Source organism: Oryzias latipes, chromosome 7, assembly GCF_053564925.1.
Source record: "Oryzias latipes strain Hd-rR chromosome 7, Olatipes_Hd-rR_3.1".
NCBI lineage: Eukaryota > Metazoa > Chordata > Actinopteri > Beloniformes > Adrianichthyidae > Oryzias > Oryzias latipes.
In genome coordinates, this window is record NC_136243.1 from 27,952,237 (window position 1) to 27,970,942 (window position 18,706).

Genomic DNA, 18,706 nt, shown 5'->3' on the forward strand with positions numbered 1-18,706 from the left:
TCAACTTTCTCTCTGTGCAGTTTTCTGCTTAGTTTAGCTATAAACAATGAAAAACAACACAATGGACTATCACTAATCATTGTTATTTAATGTCTTGAGAAGTATCTTGGGAAATAGAAGTTTTCTTTTTTTTTAAACCTTAAATATTTTCTGTTATAACAGAATCGAAGGTGTAAAAAATTCTGCTGAAATCTAACAAACTTCAAAAATGTGATTAGAACTAACAATATCCATACCCACACCAAAGAGCTTGCTTTTAATTAATAAGCCCAATGTGCTGCACACTCAAAGTCACCGATTAACAAGCTGTAGCCTGTCTCTGTGCTACTTGCTTATGTTTATTTGTAGGTGTGTGTGTCCAAAGAGAGCAGGTTAAGTTTTAAGTGATTGCATCGTAGCCCTCTCTTTTGAGGACATGCAGCTCCAAGCAAATACAGAGCTCTGCTTAAACAAACAGGGGAGGACAGGTGAGCAAGACTAATGATGGGATTCACGCAGCTTACAAACACATGTATAGACAATAGCATGCTCAGATGCACCTTTACACTCATAACGTCACTGGACGCCTTCTGGGAGCAGGAGTGGTCGAGATGAACCGGTGTCTTTTAGAAAAGATTAAGTTGAGGGAACCAGATTGCTTTTTTCTTATTCAAATTAAATTAAATTAAATAGACAAATATCCATATTAAGTTTAGATATTTCCATTCCTGTGTGCTTAGTTTTTTATTTTTTTTGCTTTTGTCTCAGGAAGTGAATGCACGTGTGTGTCTACGTGTGCTTGAATCCATGCCTCCCTGAGCACCCTGACAGCATTGTGCAGTAGAGTCCTTGACAGAAGTGAATTAATCAGACCCCTCTGGCCCATTTGTCTCTATTTGGGGGGCTAATTGGAAAAGAAGCAGGTGTTAATAGAGAGAGAGGAGAGAGCCAGAGTGAGGGTGTGTGTGTGTGAGTGACTCTGTGTTACATGTGTGTGCATGCATGCATGCATGTAATAGAAGTCTCATAGCTAAGTTGAGCAGTTTTAATTAGACATGTTCATACTGCAGTCAGCCCTTTTTGCATACCCTTCCATGGTCAGGGAGAAAATCATGCAACAAGCCAAACCTTTAAAAGGTGACTTTTGTTTTGTCCAAGCAAAAGCACGTCTCCACGGATGATGAAATTTGATTGGTGTTTAGAGTGGGTGCAGAGTGAACATATGGGGACTAAAAAAAATAAGAGAACTCCCCCCCTTCTCTGCAGTACTGACCTTCAGAGTGGTTGTTTGAGATGTTCAGAATGCGTGGCAGGTCTGTGTCCTGTCCTGCGGCTAGCTGGCGATAAAGTTTGAACCTGTTTGGGAGCTCAATCAAAGGCCCCACCATCTCGTTAGCTCCCTGCATGTTTAGCTGTCTAAGTGATGTCAGCAAGTTTTAATGGATGGCAGCTTTTCTCAATTACGCAGGAGGGAGGCAAGCAAACTGTATCCAGCGTTATATGTGTGTGTGTGCAAGAGAGAGCGTGTTTGTGTTTGATGTGGTGTTTACTCAGTTGAAAGCTGTCTCCTGTGTGGTCTCTCCACAGAGTTATCCCCCCTTCAGATCGCACACAAGCTCACCTGAGGCGTTGTATGTTTGTTACGCCAAGGCGTATGTACATGTATGTATGTATGAGGATACATGGATGCTGGAGCAACATGTTAAGTGTCTTTATAATGTTTTCATTTCCGTAAGGAGCTGCACAATTTTCATCAGTACCAACGTCGACCTCACGCTTAAACACAGACACCAACTACACAAAAGAACGCACACATTTCAGAGAGAATGAAGACATAAACATACAACAAATCTTCCAAAATATTTAGATACTTGCCCTCGAAAATAACTTCAGAGATGTGCACATCCCTGTAATACACACAACGGCACTCTACTTTAGCTTCTTTGAATCTGGTTTCATATTTTTTTGTTTGTTTGTTTTGCTCCGAAAACGACTCTGGAGAACACCAGCTTCTTCTGATCATCCCCTGAATGCCCACAGGCGCAGTGGGGTTTTCGGAATCTTCAGATCAAAAAGTACACTCAAACTGCGATACTCATCAACAGACATTTTACAACTTTTTTCTAAGCTTATGTTTCTTTTGGCAACATAAAAAGTTGGAAGTGCTATACGTTTTTTTGCTGTAAACGATCAAAAGCAACGCTTCATTTTTTTTGCTCCAATGAGTCTGTTCCTCTGGTGTTTGACAGCTCTCACTGATGCCAGAATTATTCATCCACTCCTTATGATATAATTATTTTACTACAGGCTATTTGTTTCTTACCTGTCCCCCCTCTCTCTCATTTTTCTGTTCTTCATTTTTTATTGACACACACAGCTAAACCCTCTCAGAACCTCAGTGTTGAAAATGAAGACAGCTTTGAATGGGCCACAGGGTTTAATTTTATGTTATTAGTATTTATTTATTTGAAGAAAGTTTTTTGTCAAAAAAGGTTAAAGCATGAGGGAATTGTTTTCATGTGTGTGTGTGAAGAGTGTGCTAATGTGGCAAAATATGCAACTGTGTGAACATTCTGCCCTCCTGAACCTGGTATGCCCCTTGACACACTCGTGCACACACACACACATACGCACAAACTCCAGTTAGAGGTGGGATGGCTGCAGGCGAGGAGGCAGGTCGGCAGCGATTAGAGGGGCTGTGTGTGTAATGGTTGCCATGTGCGAGCCCATCTCATCCACCATTACACACATATGCAGTGTCCACCTCCCAAATCCTTCGAGATACCGTAGACTTTTAAAAACATTAGCCCCTAATGCTTTAATGCCCTCATGTCGACATTAGCTTTGACTGGAGCTAAAATGGCAGACACAGAAGAATGCCGGCGTGTGTTTGTTTAATGTATGGGGACGGGTTCTGGCTTACTTATGGTTCAAACGTGATGCTGCCTCACTGTGAATGTACTTAAACTTTCCCAATTTTAACCTTTTTTATTCTGATACTTACTTTTGTGGTGTCATTTTTAGTCGACCTGAACTGCGTATACTGACGCAATTTCTTTAACCAAGCTCATTAATCACACCTCCATGCAAAATGCAGCCCAGTGTGGACATTTACATGAGAATGCTGTGGCCATGCTGCTGAGCGAATAATGACTAACGAATGCTGGGCATGGCTAGTGGCCTGTCTCAGGAGTTCGGCAGGTGTTTGTTCCTGCATGAAAAACAGCATCTGACCTTGGGACGGGTGGCTGCAACCTGAGTTTCCCCCGCCACGTCGAAGCGTCGGGCACCTGAAAAAGTCGGAAACTCCTCCCCCGTGTTTGCTCTTTCTTTCTCTGCCCTGTACCTGCCGTTCCAACCACCATGATGAGAGGGGAAAAAAAGAGGTGGGAAAGCACCTTCCTCTTGCGTCTCTTCTCCACCCACTTCCACCGTATGTGCGTACAGAGCTTTTGGTCATTGGACATTGAACAGCTTCCTTGTCTGTGAGGTTGATGAATCAAAACATGGCCAGAGAGGGCGCAAAAACAGACATTTTATTGCGAGGGATTTATTGTGTCAACATCTTAGCTGCTGAGCTCCGTGATCTAAAAAAGGGACACAGTCTAGAATATTTACAGACAAAAGATGAGGCATTAATCACACTGTTTCTCCTTTCATGCTCATGGTTAACCAATCACTACAACAGCAACATTTCTGTCACAGGTGGCTGCTTTTCTTCTAAGTTAAAGGACAGGTATGAAAAAGCACAAGAGTTTTTGAGGGTTGGAAACCAATGTGGAAAACATATTAATTCCTCCCGTTAGTGAGAGCTGGCACCAAGAAGTCTAAGACAAAGCCTTCCAGGTATCACAGCATTCAGCTGGGACGTTTGCTGAACTTGTTGGACAAAAAAAAAGGATTCTTTGACATAAATGGTTTTCTTCAGCTTGTTTCTGGAAGGTTAGACGTAGAGCCTGCCTGACCTATAATGGACACACACGCACAAAGCAGAGTGGCGAAGGTGAGGAAGAGAACCACAGGGGAAGGCAGATATTGGCCAGGCACTTTTTGGCTCAGTGAAACTGTAAAGACTAATTGTTTCTTAGATACTACTCAGCAATTTGGGAAATGGGTGATAATGAAGCTGCTTGAGTGCAATTAAAGAAATCACAGTTAATATAGACATTGGATGCTGTTTTGTCTCTTTATCAATGAATAGACTGACTTTTTCCTACATCTGAGACTAAACTCCCTGAAGTGTTAATTTTTGAACCAATGATCTGTTACACCTATAGTTTCAAAAACTGTAACAAGTTAGCTCTATAATCTATTTTGAATTTTTCTCAATTATTTTAAATCAGACAGAATAAGGAGAAATATTTTCTTAGGTTGATGCAAAACAATTGAAGTTCTTGAAAAAAAAACTACTTTTCTCTTGTATTTTATCACAGATGTGATCTTTTGTTCTCTTCCTTCGACTTTTCAAACCTTAAGAGACTGAACTTCTCACCTTGCCGCAGTTTGCTCCAATCTATCACCTTCCTATTTAAATATTGACCAAGTAAGGATCAACTTGATATATAAAGAAAGAGGTCTCTCTCTTTTTTCTCTCCTCTTTGTTTGACTCCATTTCTCTCTTAGTCACTCTCCTTCACAGTTGACTTGTCCCCCGGGTACAGCAGATTAATAATGTTGGTTCTTTCATCATTCAGTGGAATGCAGAAGTGTGTGGAGCTCCTTAATGAATTGGGTGGCCAGTGTTAGCCTCAACACCAATTAGCACAGCTTTTAATTATGGCTCTAATCAGAACAGCAGATGACGAGAGGCGCTGCATCCTGGAATACAAGTGCCCTGCTGAGACACAAAGAGGCACACAAACATTCGCACATGCTAAAAACACAAATAGTTGGCTTTATGTGAAAGACTATGTTGAGAATCGCTTTTCTTTTAATCAAGTTCCCTCTATATATTATTATTTTTTTAAGCTTGCTTTATTTAACTATTGACCTCTCTGAAGTTGACAAGATGGTCAAAAACATATTTGATTCCAAAATAGTCCAAACGTTTTTATTTAGAATACTCAAGGCGGGGGTTTGTGGAACCCTCATCCAAAAACATGAAGCAACAAGAAGAGAATGTCTGCTGAAGTAGTCTGCCAACTTCCCAAGCTGAAAAGGGAAAATTGGTATTTTTATTATGAAGAAAAGACGGCCTGTTTAACTCTGAGCCTATAGAAAGTTCATATCTGTCATAGGGAAAAGCAGAGGAGACAAGCGCCCAGCCAAAGTTTTGAATGGAGCGATGGTTAGCGTGTTTCCTCAAGTATTATGCATTTATGTCTGAAAGCCTGCCTCTCCTGATTTCAGTTATAATGTTTCCGCAGCTGTCTGAGGCAGAATGGCTGCTAAAAACTGTACTTGATTTTGGTAAGAGGGATGGAACTTAAGCTCTCTAAAGTACAAGTGCTGTTCTCGAGTCAGGATGACAATCGGGTGGGCTTGGAAACAACTAGCAACAGCCTTGTTCCTCAAGGAAACAGAATATTTTGGCAGCTGTCAAATTGGAGTAGTTTTTTTTCTACCAGATGAACTTACTTTTTGTTTTTTTAATAATGCACACACTTCTGAACACAATTAAGTTCTAAATTGACTTTTCAGGGAGGTCAAACCTACATTTTGAGTTATTTTTATTTATGAAAAATGATCAAAAGAAGCCCCTTTTTTAAAGTCTCATGACATTAGAGGATTCAATCAAGTCACACATCGAGAAAAAAATACAGTTTCCTTGGCAACTTGTTCATATAAATAACATGCTTAGTTTTTTTTTTGGGAAAGCTGATCCCTATTTCTGTGTATTTGCATGAGTTATTGCGAGGGTGTGGGTGCGTTAGTGAGCATTTTATTTTAGCTAAAGACTTCAGATCAGAAACTACTTGGTTGAGTGCCACAAACTAAGATCTGTATGTATTGATAATATAAAGAAATATATATAAATATATATATCTGCATTTGTTGTTTTCTGCCTGTCTTTTTTGCATATTCACTGGCAATTGTTAGCAAAGATCACCTGCTGTTTCTAATCAGCTCCCTTTGTATGGCTCTAGTTCCAGAATGAGCCACATTCTCCCACACATATGTGCACGCACAAACACAAAAAAGAAAAAAAAAAACTTTTTTGAACATTTAGACCTTTCCTTGCCTTTCTGTCGCTCTGCCTCAACACTACATGAGCAATCTTGTGCACATACAGACATCCAGATAGCACAGCAGACAAGCCGATGATTAAGACTGCCAAACAGACCATGATAAATAATGAGGTAGATGGATAAAAAGGCCAGTAAGTGACCCTCTCCGAAACCTGACAGAATTTAAAGCCATTTGTACACTTGGACCAAGCAAGGCAGAACATCGGAAAGCGGCCCATCCATCTTTCAGGTTTCAAAAGCAGCCCTTCTTCTTTGTCTATTTCCGTCTTTCTTGCTTTTTTTCTTGGTGTCCAGCTAGTGGGTACTTCCTGTAACCTTGGTATCTTTTATTCCTTCCCCTGAAGAATCAGTCTGTAGTTTCAGTGCAAGTGTTTAGTCGGACTTTTGTTACCATGGCCTCTTTTGATGGTGTTGGCAAACAGAGAGACTTAAGTGGATTCACTGTCTTCCTTTCTTTTAGTACAAATATCTTACAAGACACTGTCTGTTATTATAATACTCACTAAACATTGTGACATGCACATACGTGTTTTTGGTTTATGCCCCAAAAAAAATGTGGATGAATAAATTGCTTTTGAAAAGTCATGTTAATCAACTATAGAATATTTTTTAGTATAACTTTTTCCCGCTTTTGTCTTTTCAGTCTCCCCACACATTTAGGTTGATTTCAAATGGGTTTTGATTCTTTTTCATCGCCTGCTGTGTTTTATTAAGTCTGCTTTTATGTCTGGGCCTGATGCACATGCGTACACACAGACTCACATCTAACCTAATTAAAACAGCCTGGTTAAGCACCCTGTGTCAGGGCATAGCAGGGTAGGTGTTAAGCATGTGAAGAAGGTGGAGTGTTGCAAACTGGGGGGGCACAAATCTCAACTTAAACACAAAGAGATTAGACAACTTTTGCAAGATATTAGCCGTTCAAAAATGAGAAAAATGTCCCTAAGCTTCTTGTACGAGCACAGGATGTGGACAAGGCCCGCTTTTGTTTCGCATAAGCAGAGGCCTGGAGCGCTGCCTGATTAGCGTGCATGTGTGCGTTTGGTGGCAGGGAATCATCGGGCTTGTGATATGCAGCTCGAAAGAACAAGGCTGATCCTGTGAGTGCTGCAGACGCACAGCCATCAGTCAACAAATTAGCATGTAGATAAAGTAATTGAACATTATGCCTTCTTATGCTTTTAACTTAAGGAAAGACACAGTAGTGAGACAGGAAATATAAAACTAGAAGGATACAAGAAAGATGAAAATGGTAAAGCATTAATAGTTATTTAAATTTTTTAGGTATGCTTTTAAATTATTTTTAATTTTTCCCTGAATTAGATTTAGGAAAAAAAAAAAAAAGACCTGTGCTTCAAACACAGTTTGCACTGCCAGTGTAAATGACACATTAAATTTTTTTAATCACATCTGTTTTCAGCACATGGGTTGGTGCTCGGCTTAGGTGTGCTGTTTTGTGGAGCTGCAGAGACAAACCAGATCAGCTGGGAAAGAAGATGCTTGTTTAAGGAAGCGCTTCCTGCACGATAAAGAGGGCCACTAGTGTCCCTGGTGTGTGAAAGGGACCCAGCCCCTGTCATCACTGAGCGTCTGTTGAGGAGAACCCAGCCCTCTCCACTCCAGCTAAGATCCTTCATCACCAGCTCAGAGAGAGGTGGGGAGACAGTCAGTCAGACAGACAGAGTCCAGACAGAAGCCATGTGAGTGGGTGTCATAGGGAACAGATTTAGTTCTAATGACCCCAGCCACCTCGCATATCCCACCCAATGCCCATTCTCTGCCACCCATTCCCCCAAACTCCACCCTTTGTTGCTCCATCTTGGCCAATGCCATCTCCTTTCAAGGACAGCAGGGTTGTCCTACATTTAATGCCCCATAGATTTATGATGGTGCACTGATATCTGTCACTCTGACTGCTCTGTTGGTCTGCTGTATAGACTTAAAAGCTGTGTCATAACAAAAATTATAGTCTCAATATTCAAGTTTCACGTTTAAATAGAGATACAATGTTTCCTAAAGACGAGAGCAGGCTTTCATCTTGTGATTGCAGCTTTTGATTGATAAACATTTTGGACTAACTTGTAAGTAAATAATCAAGGAGAAATGTATCAATTTTGAAAATAAGAAAATGACTTCTTCTTGCTTTTGGCAGTCTGTCCAGGTAAAAGATGAAGGCAGCAGGCTTGGCTTCAAGTATAGGAATTTTGTTGTTCTTCAGTTTCTGCAGTGATTGTGATGAGATATTTTTCTCTCAATAACTAAACGTTTAGCTTTTGGAGGTAACTTGAACAGTACTTTGTTGTTTATAAAAATGCTGATAAACAGTGAAACTGTCTGAACCAGAAGATGGTTGTTTGTCACTTTTCCATGATCTTCCTGCTGTTGAAGGGGGCAAATAGGCTTTGGCTTAAACTTAGACTGGATCAGGCATGTCCAAAGTCCGGCCATGGGCCAAATCCAGTTTTCTTGATTGAAATTGGCTAAATTAGGTTAGAAGCCGTTGTAAAACTGCACAGTTGCTAGACGCTTCTGTGACACTTTCTAGCTCATTTCTAAAATATCGACCAAACCAAATGAACAGATTTGTTTTTCTATGATCAAAAGAAACGTTTTTTACTTCTAAATAAGATTGTTATTTTCCTGCAAGCATTTAATAATAAATAATATATAAAATTAGGTGTGAACCCAGATTTGATGTTGACCAAGTTTAGTTTTTACCAAACAGACTTTTTCTTCCTTTTATTTCTGTTTTTTCAATACTTAACAGCAATTCTGGTAAAAGTGTATTTTGGATTTATTTTGTTCAATGTGAAGAAATTACAAGTATGCCATTGCCAAAAAACTAAATAGTTAATTTGCATTTAATGTTGTTATAAGGATTTAAAGAATGCTGGCCAAGTGGTCGTCCCTCACACATTTTCACGTTACCAAATCTGGCCCTGTTTGCCAAAAGTTTGGACACCCCTGGACCAAATACATTAAGAACAGTCTGGTAATACCAGAAGGTCAATGCCGGAAAAAAATATAAAAGTGATTATAGAATGTTGATTTTACCTTTCTTTTTAACAGTCTGAAAACTACAACAACTGAACATTATTTGACGACAAAACAACAGCTTTTCAAGAACGAGCCAATGCGGAGACAATGTGTTAGACTCTCTGCCACTTTAGGAGTTGACCTCATCATCGACCTTCACCAACTCATCAGCCCCCTGCACTTCCCATATCTGAGCCTCAATGACACTAGCATTCTTTCACGTTAGCGCATCGCAGCGCTGCAGATAGGCCTGCCAGACACCCCCCGCACTCTCCTAGTATCTCTCTAACACGGACGCTGTTAATTGGTAACCAGAGTTTATGGGTAGCCGGGAACTCATAGTTCGACGGTGCCATTCGAATACGCATGCGATATGTCAGCTTTTGGTGAGTTATGACTACACATGTGACTACGAGATGTATATTGAGCTGAGGCGCTGGATGATAAGAGGAATCATTGCATGTACAATTCAAGTGTAACCTTTTTGTGAGTTGAAAATGAAACGTGGTGTGATTTTCCTATAATGGTTGTGTTTGCATAGAGAGGCAACACGCTGGATGTAGATGTGGGTCACACGGGGTAACGAAATATTTGTTTCCGATTCAGGTTGTGTCATCATGGCTGAATACATCAGAAATGCCGTCAGCGCACACAGCTCACAAGACGTTTTTTTTAGTCGAACGCTAACACTTTTACAATTGTCACATTTACCAAACATTGATCCTTTTTTCCCTGCTGAATCTAATCTAATTCATTGCACAATAATCAACGGGTTCTTTAGATAGGTGTTATTTTTCTCTCTCAACTCCTCGATCAATATCAATAAAGGGGTCTAGTTATCTATTTTAACCTCCGTTAACAACTAAGAGATCAATACTCATCTGTCATGGCTTCACTGCTGAATGTTATCACCTTTTGCTGGAGATTAGCTCGCTGTAGCATCTTATCCCGACATTTTCTTTTAACCTCGAAGCTGTCTCTGTGCTTCTCAGGTTGTGGTTGCCTCGTGAACCTGCAGCAGAAAGAAACATGATGTAGATTTTGTACAATAAACTCAGCAGGGATTTTAATTTTTATTATTATTTTTTTGTTTAGGAGTAACAACTTCTTTTTAAGAAATTGTACAACTCTAGGATTAGTCTTTTTTATTTTTCAAGTGATTTTTATATTTTCAGTTTGTGGCTTTCCAGGGAATATTGAAGTTATGTATTTTTTTAAATGTTTACCCACTTCAGAAGGTAGATATTTTAGATAAGAATTGTTGATTCTCTGCTGGATCAATCCTCTCTTAAGCTATTTTTTTCAGCTGCATTATTACTCACTGTGTTTTAAAGCACAAACATCATGCTTTCCTATAAAGCCGTTTTTTTTTTTTTTCTTCTTGCTGGGCGGTCACCCAGGCTGGTTAATGTGGGACCCATGCTCTGTCACATTGGTGTTGAGGGTCATCCATATCCTGGACTGTCGCAGCACCCAGTCTGATCCATCTTTCAACTCGTTCTCATCTTTCAAGCCCTTACCACTCTCCTCCATCTGTCTGTCAGACCAAGACTTAACCTCTCACCTTCAGAGGCCCGCCCATCTTGTTACCCCTAACCTTCTGTTGATTGTGTCATGGACCTATAGGCCAGCAGTGGTCAAACTGTTTTTTTTTTCTACTTCTTTGTTTTTGACAGTTTAATTTAGGTCAAACTGTTCACAGAACTGATTAAAAAATCAGTCATTTTGACATAAAAGTAGTCTCTGAACACGTTAGTATTTGTTTGCATAGGTCATGGATGTCAGATTTTTTCACTATGTATTTTTACTTCACATAGTTCCAGCAACAACATTTTATAAAGGGGGGGCTAGAAAACTTCAGAAATGTGGGAAATGAGAACAGCAGCATGAGAGTGCAATACAAATGAGAGAATCAAAAATATGCATTGAAAACACTTTTTTAATATTGTTTTGGTACTTGTTATTAAAATAGCAGTTTTTTTTTTAGCTAAAGTGCTATTACTAATGTTTAATAGAAGCTTGATTTATTATTTCCTAATGATATCGTGACTTAAAAATTTGGGGGGCAAAGCTTTTTCAGGCTGCACACACACACACACACACACATGCTCCGCCCCTGGATGGTACTTTAATAGAAAGAGTTGAAAGGAAAAAAAAATCTATCGAAGTAAAATCATTTGCCCATCAGACACAAAATAGATCTATGAGGATGGCTGCAGACTTTTGGTCTATGGTGTTGATTGTGTTTCTTGCGTAAAGACAGGATGCGGTCAGCTAAGAACGCTTCATGCATTCTTTCTTGGGTAAAACGATCTAATCAGAAACGTTGACAGAAAGACTTGTTTCCACATCTGTAGCTTTGTGGCTCTGCGCTCCACCACATTTTGATTCCCATGTAAAGCCCAGACTGATGAGTCTGATTTACAGCTTCCCCATTCAGCCCTGTTTGATTAATGGCTTGATGTAAGGTAGCATCAGTGCTGCCTTGTTCTTTTTCTTATCACACACTCGTGTACAAACAGCGACATGCACATGTGCACACTTACACTCAGCCACCCTCTAACACCAGAGCAGCCCTGTAATTGATGACAGTGGCCCAGCATTTGCAAGCCAAATGTGGAAGAGAGTGAAAGAGCAAACTTCACTTCTCACACCACTTCCTTTCTTTTCTGTCCTCTTTCTACCAATGTCCCTCTCTCTCTCCTGATCCGCTCTCTCATTAGCCGTTTGTCACATTGATATGACGGAGCAGGGCAGCATTGTGACTTGCTCAGGAGGCAGCATAAATATTTGATTAGCCCTAATGGAAATCATCACTGTGCGCTAATTGCACCACACATTATCTGAGGCGCAGTATCAGCATCAGACATCCCCTTTGATCCTCTCTCAGTTGCTCCTCTCTTTCTTTAACCCATCTCCGCCTTTTTATCTCTTTTGTTTGCATAATTTTTTATTATTTTTTGGAGTAATAAATCCTTATCTAGCCTACTTATCTACTTTTTTCCTGCCTTTCCTCGTCAATACTGTCTTGTTTTTATCTCTCTTTTTCACTTCATCCTGTCTTCTCTAGTCCCCCTTGTACTGCATGTTACTTTTTTGCTGGTTTACTTCACCTTTGAGCTGGCTGACGTTCCGGACAAACACACTGATATGTATAGATAGGATGTAAAAACAAAAGCTGAAAAGGTCTAATTGGTTATTGAAAGGGATTAAAAGATGCCATTTAGTGAAAACATAAGAGAAAACACTTTAAAGTACATAATATTTTTCATTTTTGAAATAAGCATCTAACAATCAGATGGATTTTTCCTGTATACCTTTATGACTTTTTGCTTAAATTGAGAGCATCACTTTGATTGTGGTCAACTTCTTTACAGCGCACATGATCAAAGTTTGTCCTTTGTGCACTGGCTTTTGATCAGCACACATAAGGACCCCCCCCCCACACGCACACACACACACACATGCACCACCTCCATTATTTTCAACCCACTCTTAACCTCCATCCTGTTTGTATTTACTTGTTGTTATTTACAGTGCGTCTCCTGCAAAGCACCCGCATTGTTTTCAGTCGCTTCCCTTTTCTTCCTCTCTTTCTCTCACCCTCCCTCGGACGTTTCCATTTAGCCAAAGACAAAACAAGTTAATGAGATCGGAAGTTCGGGCCTATCATTCGGGCATCAGTATTCACATCGAGACCTTGTCTGGACACAAACAGCAGGAAGCCAAACAAGACCCTAACATGGCTGAAAGGGAGGACGGGTGAGGGAAAGGGAGACTGAAAGAGAGGGTGAAAGCTTGAAGTCAGTGGGGTGAAGGGGGGCAACATGAACACCACTGGGATGGGGAGTAAGTTTTGTAGTTGGGAATCCTTTCATGCACTTGTGTTGCAAGTGCGTCTGGTCAATGTTTATTCAAGAAAACAGGTTCAACATAATACACCAGCATGAGTGAATATGAAGACATTTTTTTTACATGAACATTCAAGATTCTACTTTAGTTTCTGCTTCTATTAAAATGTAATATGAGAATATGTGAGTTCCATTATAATGAGATGGGCAGCTTCTCTCGGTAATCTGAATAAAGGTTAAGTGAAGCTGAGACGTGCAGTAATTGGGCCACTTCTACTTAACAATTAGGAATGACATTGATTAACTTTGCTGCTTAGGAGCAAGAATGCTAAATAGTTATTGCTTTTTTTTCCACTTGGAACCAAAACTAATTGTTTTTTGGTCTTAATTCCTCCATAATATATAGAATTAGATTATTATTTTCCCAAAAGAATGTTGCTAGCCTGCAGCCCGCACAAAATTAGGACAGCTTGAGATTGTCATGGAAGCGTAAAGTTTGCCCTCATATTCTCCTGGAAGACAACATTTTACTTCAGCCAAAACAGAAGGGCTAAAGAGGTAGGGGAAGGTGGATGAGGGAGGGGCAGACCCATAATCTTGTGCGGCGGGCCACCTGAGCTAAAGACAGCCATTTGTTCCCAAATCGACCTGTCGACCCCCACCTAATTACCAGCCAATTATTTCCAAATGGACCACGCTCACCCCACACCCTTTACACTTAAAGAAAGGAGGAACAAAATTGCCTGTCCATTTCTGTCTTTCTCACCACTTTCATGTTGGTCCCCCCCCCCCCCCCCCCCTTTTTTTTAAATCCTCTGCTCGGCATTTTTGCCGGAAATATTTTGGGGCATGTTGATCAATACTTACCTGAGCTGAAAAATAAAAATATTCACTCTCCTCATATATATTTTTAAAGGGTTTTAATGAAGTTTTATAAATAATTTTAGTATGAATGGTATTTTTTTCCTGCATGTGCACAAGAGCAGACAAATGTGAGGTCAGAGAGTCAAGAAATAGCTCTAGAGCACTGTATCTCTGCAATCTCTGTGTGTCGCTCTCTCCTGCTCTCCATCCCTCTGGCACCAGTGAGTCTCAGCAGACCAATGTGTATGGATGGGTCCGGTATGCAGGAGCCACCCGAAGGCTGTGCCCCTGTTCCCAGAATTCTTTGTGGTTGGCCTCCATTGTTCACCAGTGCTTGTATACAGTATTGTCAGACCAACCGTGGGCCTCCGCTCTCCCTCGCCCAGAGGACAGCCAGAGAGCGAGCAGGGCAGTTGAGGGAGACGGAGGTACAGAGGATGAGGAGGAGGAGGAAAAGCAGCATTGTGTCCCATGCTCGCCATTCTCATGCCTTCCCATCTGTTTCCCTCTCTTCCTTCCTGTTTCTGTGGGATAGCGAGCAGATTAGTAATAGGTCCGCCGCAGCTCCTAATAGGGGAAGTCATGGTCGGGAAATACGGCGGATCGGTTTGAGATATCATCTAACTGAGTGGCGCAATAATTTTGAACTCTGACACCTAGCTGCTGGCAGGCTGACTTTGATCGTTTGCTGCAGAGTGAATGAGTGTGTGAGAACTGTGCATGTTGACTGTACAGGTGAAATTCTATGTACTACATCTTCTAGGTGCTACAATGACTCTTTTCTTTGTTGTCTTGTTTTTATATAAGAGTCGGGGGTTTCACTTACTTCGTATGGAGCAATTTAGCAAATGTTACTTTTTCTTCTCTCATTGTGTTGATTAATCAATATTCCAAATTTTTCCATGAAAATCTGTTTTAACAAGATTACAACTTTGCCTCATTATTTAAAACAAATTCTGAAAGCTTTTTGACAGAGTAAAAGTGCAATATGGGAAATGTCCATATATTCTGTCTTCAGATGTGATATTTTATCTAACCTGTACTCAATAAATGCATCATATCTAAATAATAGATGTTTATAACATTACAGTAACAACGTTTTTTTAGATTTAAAATTAAGGCGTGATTTCAAAGTAAAGACCTGCATGACTTAATTTGGCTTAATTTGTCTCTGTCTGTTCCACTCATTGCAGACAGAGAAATGACTGCGTACCAGCCTCCTTTTTGAGTTTGAAGCTAAGTGGATTAGCATATCTACCATGTCAGCTCCATTCACAATGACAGCCTGATGACATGGGACTATGTGATGGCTATGACCCACCTTACATCCCCAGCTCAGACCCCCAGCAGGTGGTCCCACTCTGCGAGAGTGGGCTAAGAGTGATGGAGCTTTAAAATCAGATGAAAAATACTGACATGAAGAAAAGGGAGCTCCTCGACATCCATGGAGGGTTTTTTATCCCAACTGCAGTATTTGCAGGAGCTGTCGATCATCATCCTTGCAAAGGGCTGCATGGAAGCAAATTTGACCTTCATCTATAAAATACATACCTGTTTGGTCACTCAAACAACAAAAACTTGTAGATAAAAATACATTTTAAAAATAGAAACTAGTCATCAAATGTTGTAAACAATGTGAGCTTGCATGGATGTTGGTATAGCAAACAAGCTTGTTTGAGTAAACCAAAAACGGATGATCATAAATGACCGTCTTTAAAATTAACAGTTAATCATAAAGATATACAATAAATAGCAGTAAATAGCATTTAACTGATTAAAGTAACTGCTAAAATCCAGAGTGCTGATCAGGACTCGCTAATCAGATAACATTACAATGAAGAAAGGTACTACCTTTGCTCAGTTTAGTTAAGGGGAGTTTGTCACTGGAAAAAACAAAAATCAAGCATTTTTTTTTTTCTAAAAGACTTTTTGATAGTTGGTGATGAACCAGAATAGACATGGCTACTGTTCTGACTTAGCATGATTATGTTGTCAATCAAGGACCAAAAAACTTTTAATTTGAACTTTTATTTATATTATTATTTAATTAAAATGGATGTTGGTTTAAACATAATAATAATAATAATAATAATAATAATGTTATACTGAATAAAGGCGGTTAGACATTTTATTTAGGCATTTTACAATTCACAAAAAAACTGATCTAATCTGATTCTAATCCTTAGAAGCAGATTTTCGTTTGTGACAATCACCGTTATAAAATATGTCAAGTTTTAGGCTGTACTGGTGAAACAATAATTATTTTAAGTCAGACCTGTGACATTTTCTGCTACTTTAAAATCTCTTTTCTGCAACTCTGTCAACACTTTTGAGAAACTATGATTTCATAGTAGTTTTTGCCAATAAATTGTTATTTCTAATTCTAGTTTCTGTGAATAAATGTACTTATGTGGGACAAAAAAAATCCAAATTTTAACCTATTCCCCTTCCCCTCTTAGGTTCCCTGCAACCTTCTTTGCCTTAACTGTTTTTTCGCCTCATCTTATGGTTTTTGCTCTCACATTTCTGCTTCTTTACAGCATTTCTATGAAGTGTCACTTCTGCTTCCCTGCCCCATAGAACCAGGGTCTCCTATGACCCTTTTCATCAGCTTCTCTCACGCTCCTCTCCTGCCATTCTCCTCTTCATCCACTTCTTCTCCGCCTCCTACTCTTCCTCCTCCATCAGTCTCGTGCTGGCCTAGCCAGGCAATGCTAACACTTTTGTCAGGGTGATTAATAGCATGCTCGATTGTTGTTAATTCACTGGCTAATGACTAGAGGGGGCAGGCATGAGGAGAGGACCAAGAGGAAGGCTGGAGAGTAACGGACTGATGCGTATGTGTGCAGCTGTGTGCTGGTTGTGTGTATGTGGACACATAGCTGATTACTCTTATTTTGTAAAGAATTAATGAAAGTCAAAACCACATTCATTTTTTTTTTCTTATAGTTTGTGTTTACTTGTTTATTTCAACCTTTTTACTGCTACATCTCTTGAAAAAAAGAGTAAAATCTTCCAAAAATGTTTTACATTTTGTCTTTTCAGATTAAACATTTTCTCTTATTTCAATTCGGAATCTGATGGTATTGGTTAACATTATTTGAATGAATTTGTTCACATTTAATAACCGGCCGAATCCCTGAGGTCTATCTTTCGATTTGAGTTGATTTTCTTTTCTTCCAAAACTGTAAACAAAAACACCAATATTTCACAAACATCAGATCTCTTTATGGTTTATCGTTTTTCTGTATATTATGACCCCAAAATAAGCTTGTAAATGGCCCTGAGGTAGGGACAAGTGCTCCAATGCACACACACCTACACTCACACTTGGGGGGGAAAAAAATAACACAAAGCAATTTGCCTCTGTTTAGTAAGAAATGCTTGTATTTATACTTCTTGATGCTACACATCTATGCAGCTGTACAGTGGGTGGCATTTCATTCATTATTTCTAACCTTAACTTCCATATATGTATACATTCATTTGGCAATTTTACATTGAAAAAAAAATGTCTTTTTCCCCAAAGTTGTGTAATACAGAAAAAAAACAAATTTTTGTTTTCTTTGTTTTTTTTTTCTTCACAAGTCTCCTCATTTCCTTCTGCCTCCACACACACACACACACACACACACCCTCAGCACCCCTCCCTTCATCTTTGCTCCCCATGGGTGATGTTTGCAGCTCAATTTACTAAATGTAACTCAATATTGATTATTATTAATATTTATCATGTTTGTGAACATGTTTTCCTCCAGTGCTATTAATCTGCCCTGTTAATAAATGTCTGCACCAGCCTGCTGCTTGGGCACCCCTGGGACAATAGGGCAGCTATACACACACACACACACACACAAACAACCCCCCCCCCCCCCCCCCACACTGCTCTCAGCTGCAGGAGGTTGTCTGCTGTCCTCTGTTTGCCTGAAGGCTTGAATTCAGTGAATACACTGACGCGTACACTTTATTGGAGGATGGAATAGCTTTAGGCCGGTCAGCACAAATGACACATCGATACATCAGCTCTGTTGTATTGGTGCGGCACACAAAAAACAAAAATGCACACTCAGTCCTTACAGATTTTATCCAGCTGTGTTTTGTTCTTCTATTTTTCTGTGTAGCTATTCACTGCTACAAAAGCAGTAAACAAAAAACTGTTCCACTATAAAGTATATACAGAAAAAGACCCTGGCTGTATTAGCGTATGCATAGGACAGCGTTGAACTGTAAACTGGGATTAAAAAGCCACATGTAGTGCATGATGAGTATAACTTTCATATAGAGGAACAGTGCATTTCCAAAAAATGTATTATTTTCATCTGTCCTTTTCTTTCTTTCTCACTTTCTCCTGTTGCACTTACTCTGAGCTGTTTTGTAGTTTTAAGTGCAGCTTGGAAATACTCCCTGGTGTTTTTACAAGGGGAAACAGTGTGGTGTTCTTGCTCAGAGAGTCTTTCTAACTGACCGTGCTCCTGTTGCTCACTCACTACTTCCAACCACACACAACTGCACACATAAGACTCACAACTTCTCCCCTGAATGCCTTGCTTAGACTGGCCCTTCACATGCTTCTATTTATGCTTCATTTTCAGTATATGGTACCCCAGTGCCACTGTGGAAAAACACTCTATTAAACTTTTTTTTTTCACCTCACCCTCTCTGTCCACTTTTAATTTGGTTTCATTTGATTTTTGCAGCTCCCTGTTTCAAAGTTTTTGTTGGGATTCAGATTTTGAAAGACAAAATTATCAAAGGCCTGTTTATTTTAAACAAGCATGTACCTCCTTT

At 39.8% G+C, this 18,706-nt stretch overlaps 1 protein-coding gene across 19 annotated transcripts in view; it reads left to right on the forward strand.

The window, feature by feature from the left end:
- prdm16 (PR domain containing 16) overlaps positions 1 to 18,706 on the forward strand; it is a 168,435-nt gene that overhangs the window by 34,925 nt on the left and 114,804 nt on the right. For 2 of the 19 annotated variants that reach the window (XM_078949497.1, XM_078949490.1), the window contains exon 1: positions 9,480 to 9,589. The exons of 14 other annotated variants lie outside the window; for them this stretch is intronic. In XM_078949497.1, coding sequence (XP_078805623.1) covers positions 9,577 to 9,589 — 13 coding nt within the window. In that variant the 5' untranslated portion in view covers positions 9,480 to 9,576. Of the gene's footprint in view, positions 1 to 9,479; positions 9,590 to 18,706 lie in introns of those variants that run through there. 3 more of the 19 variants (XM_078949491.1, XM_023956493.2, XM_078949498.1) reach the window with 3 other exon arrangements.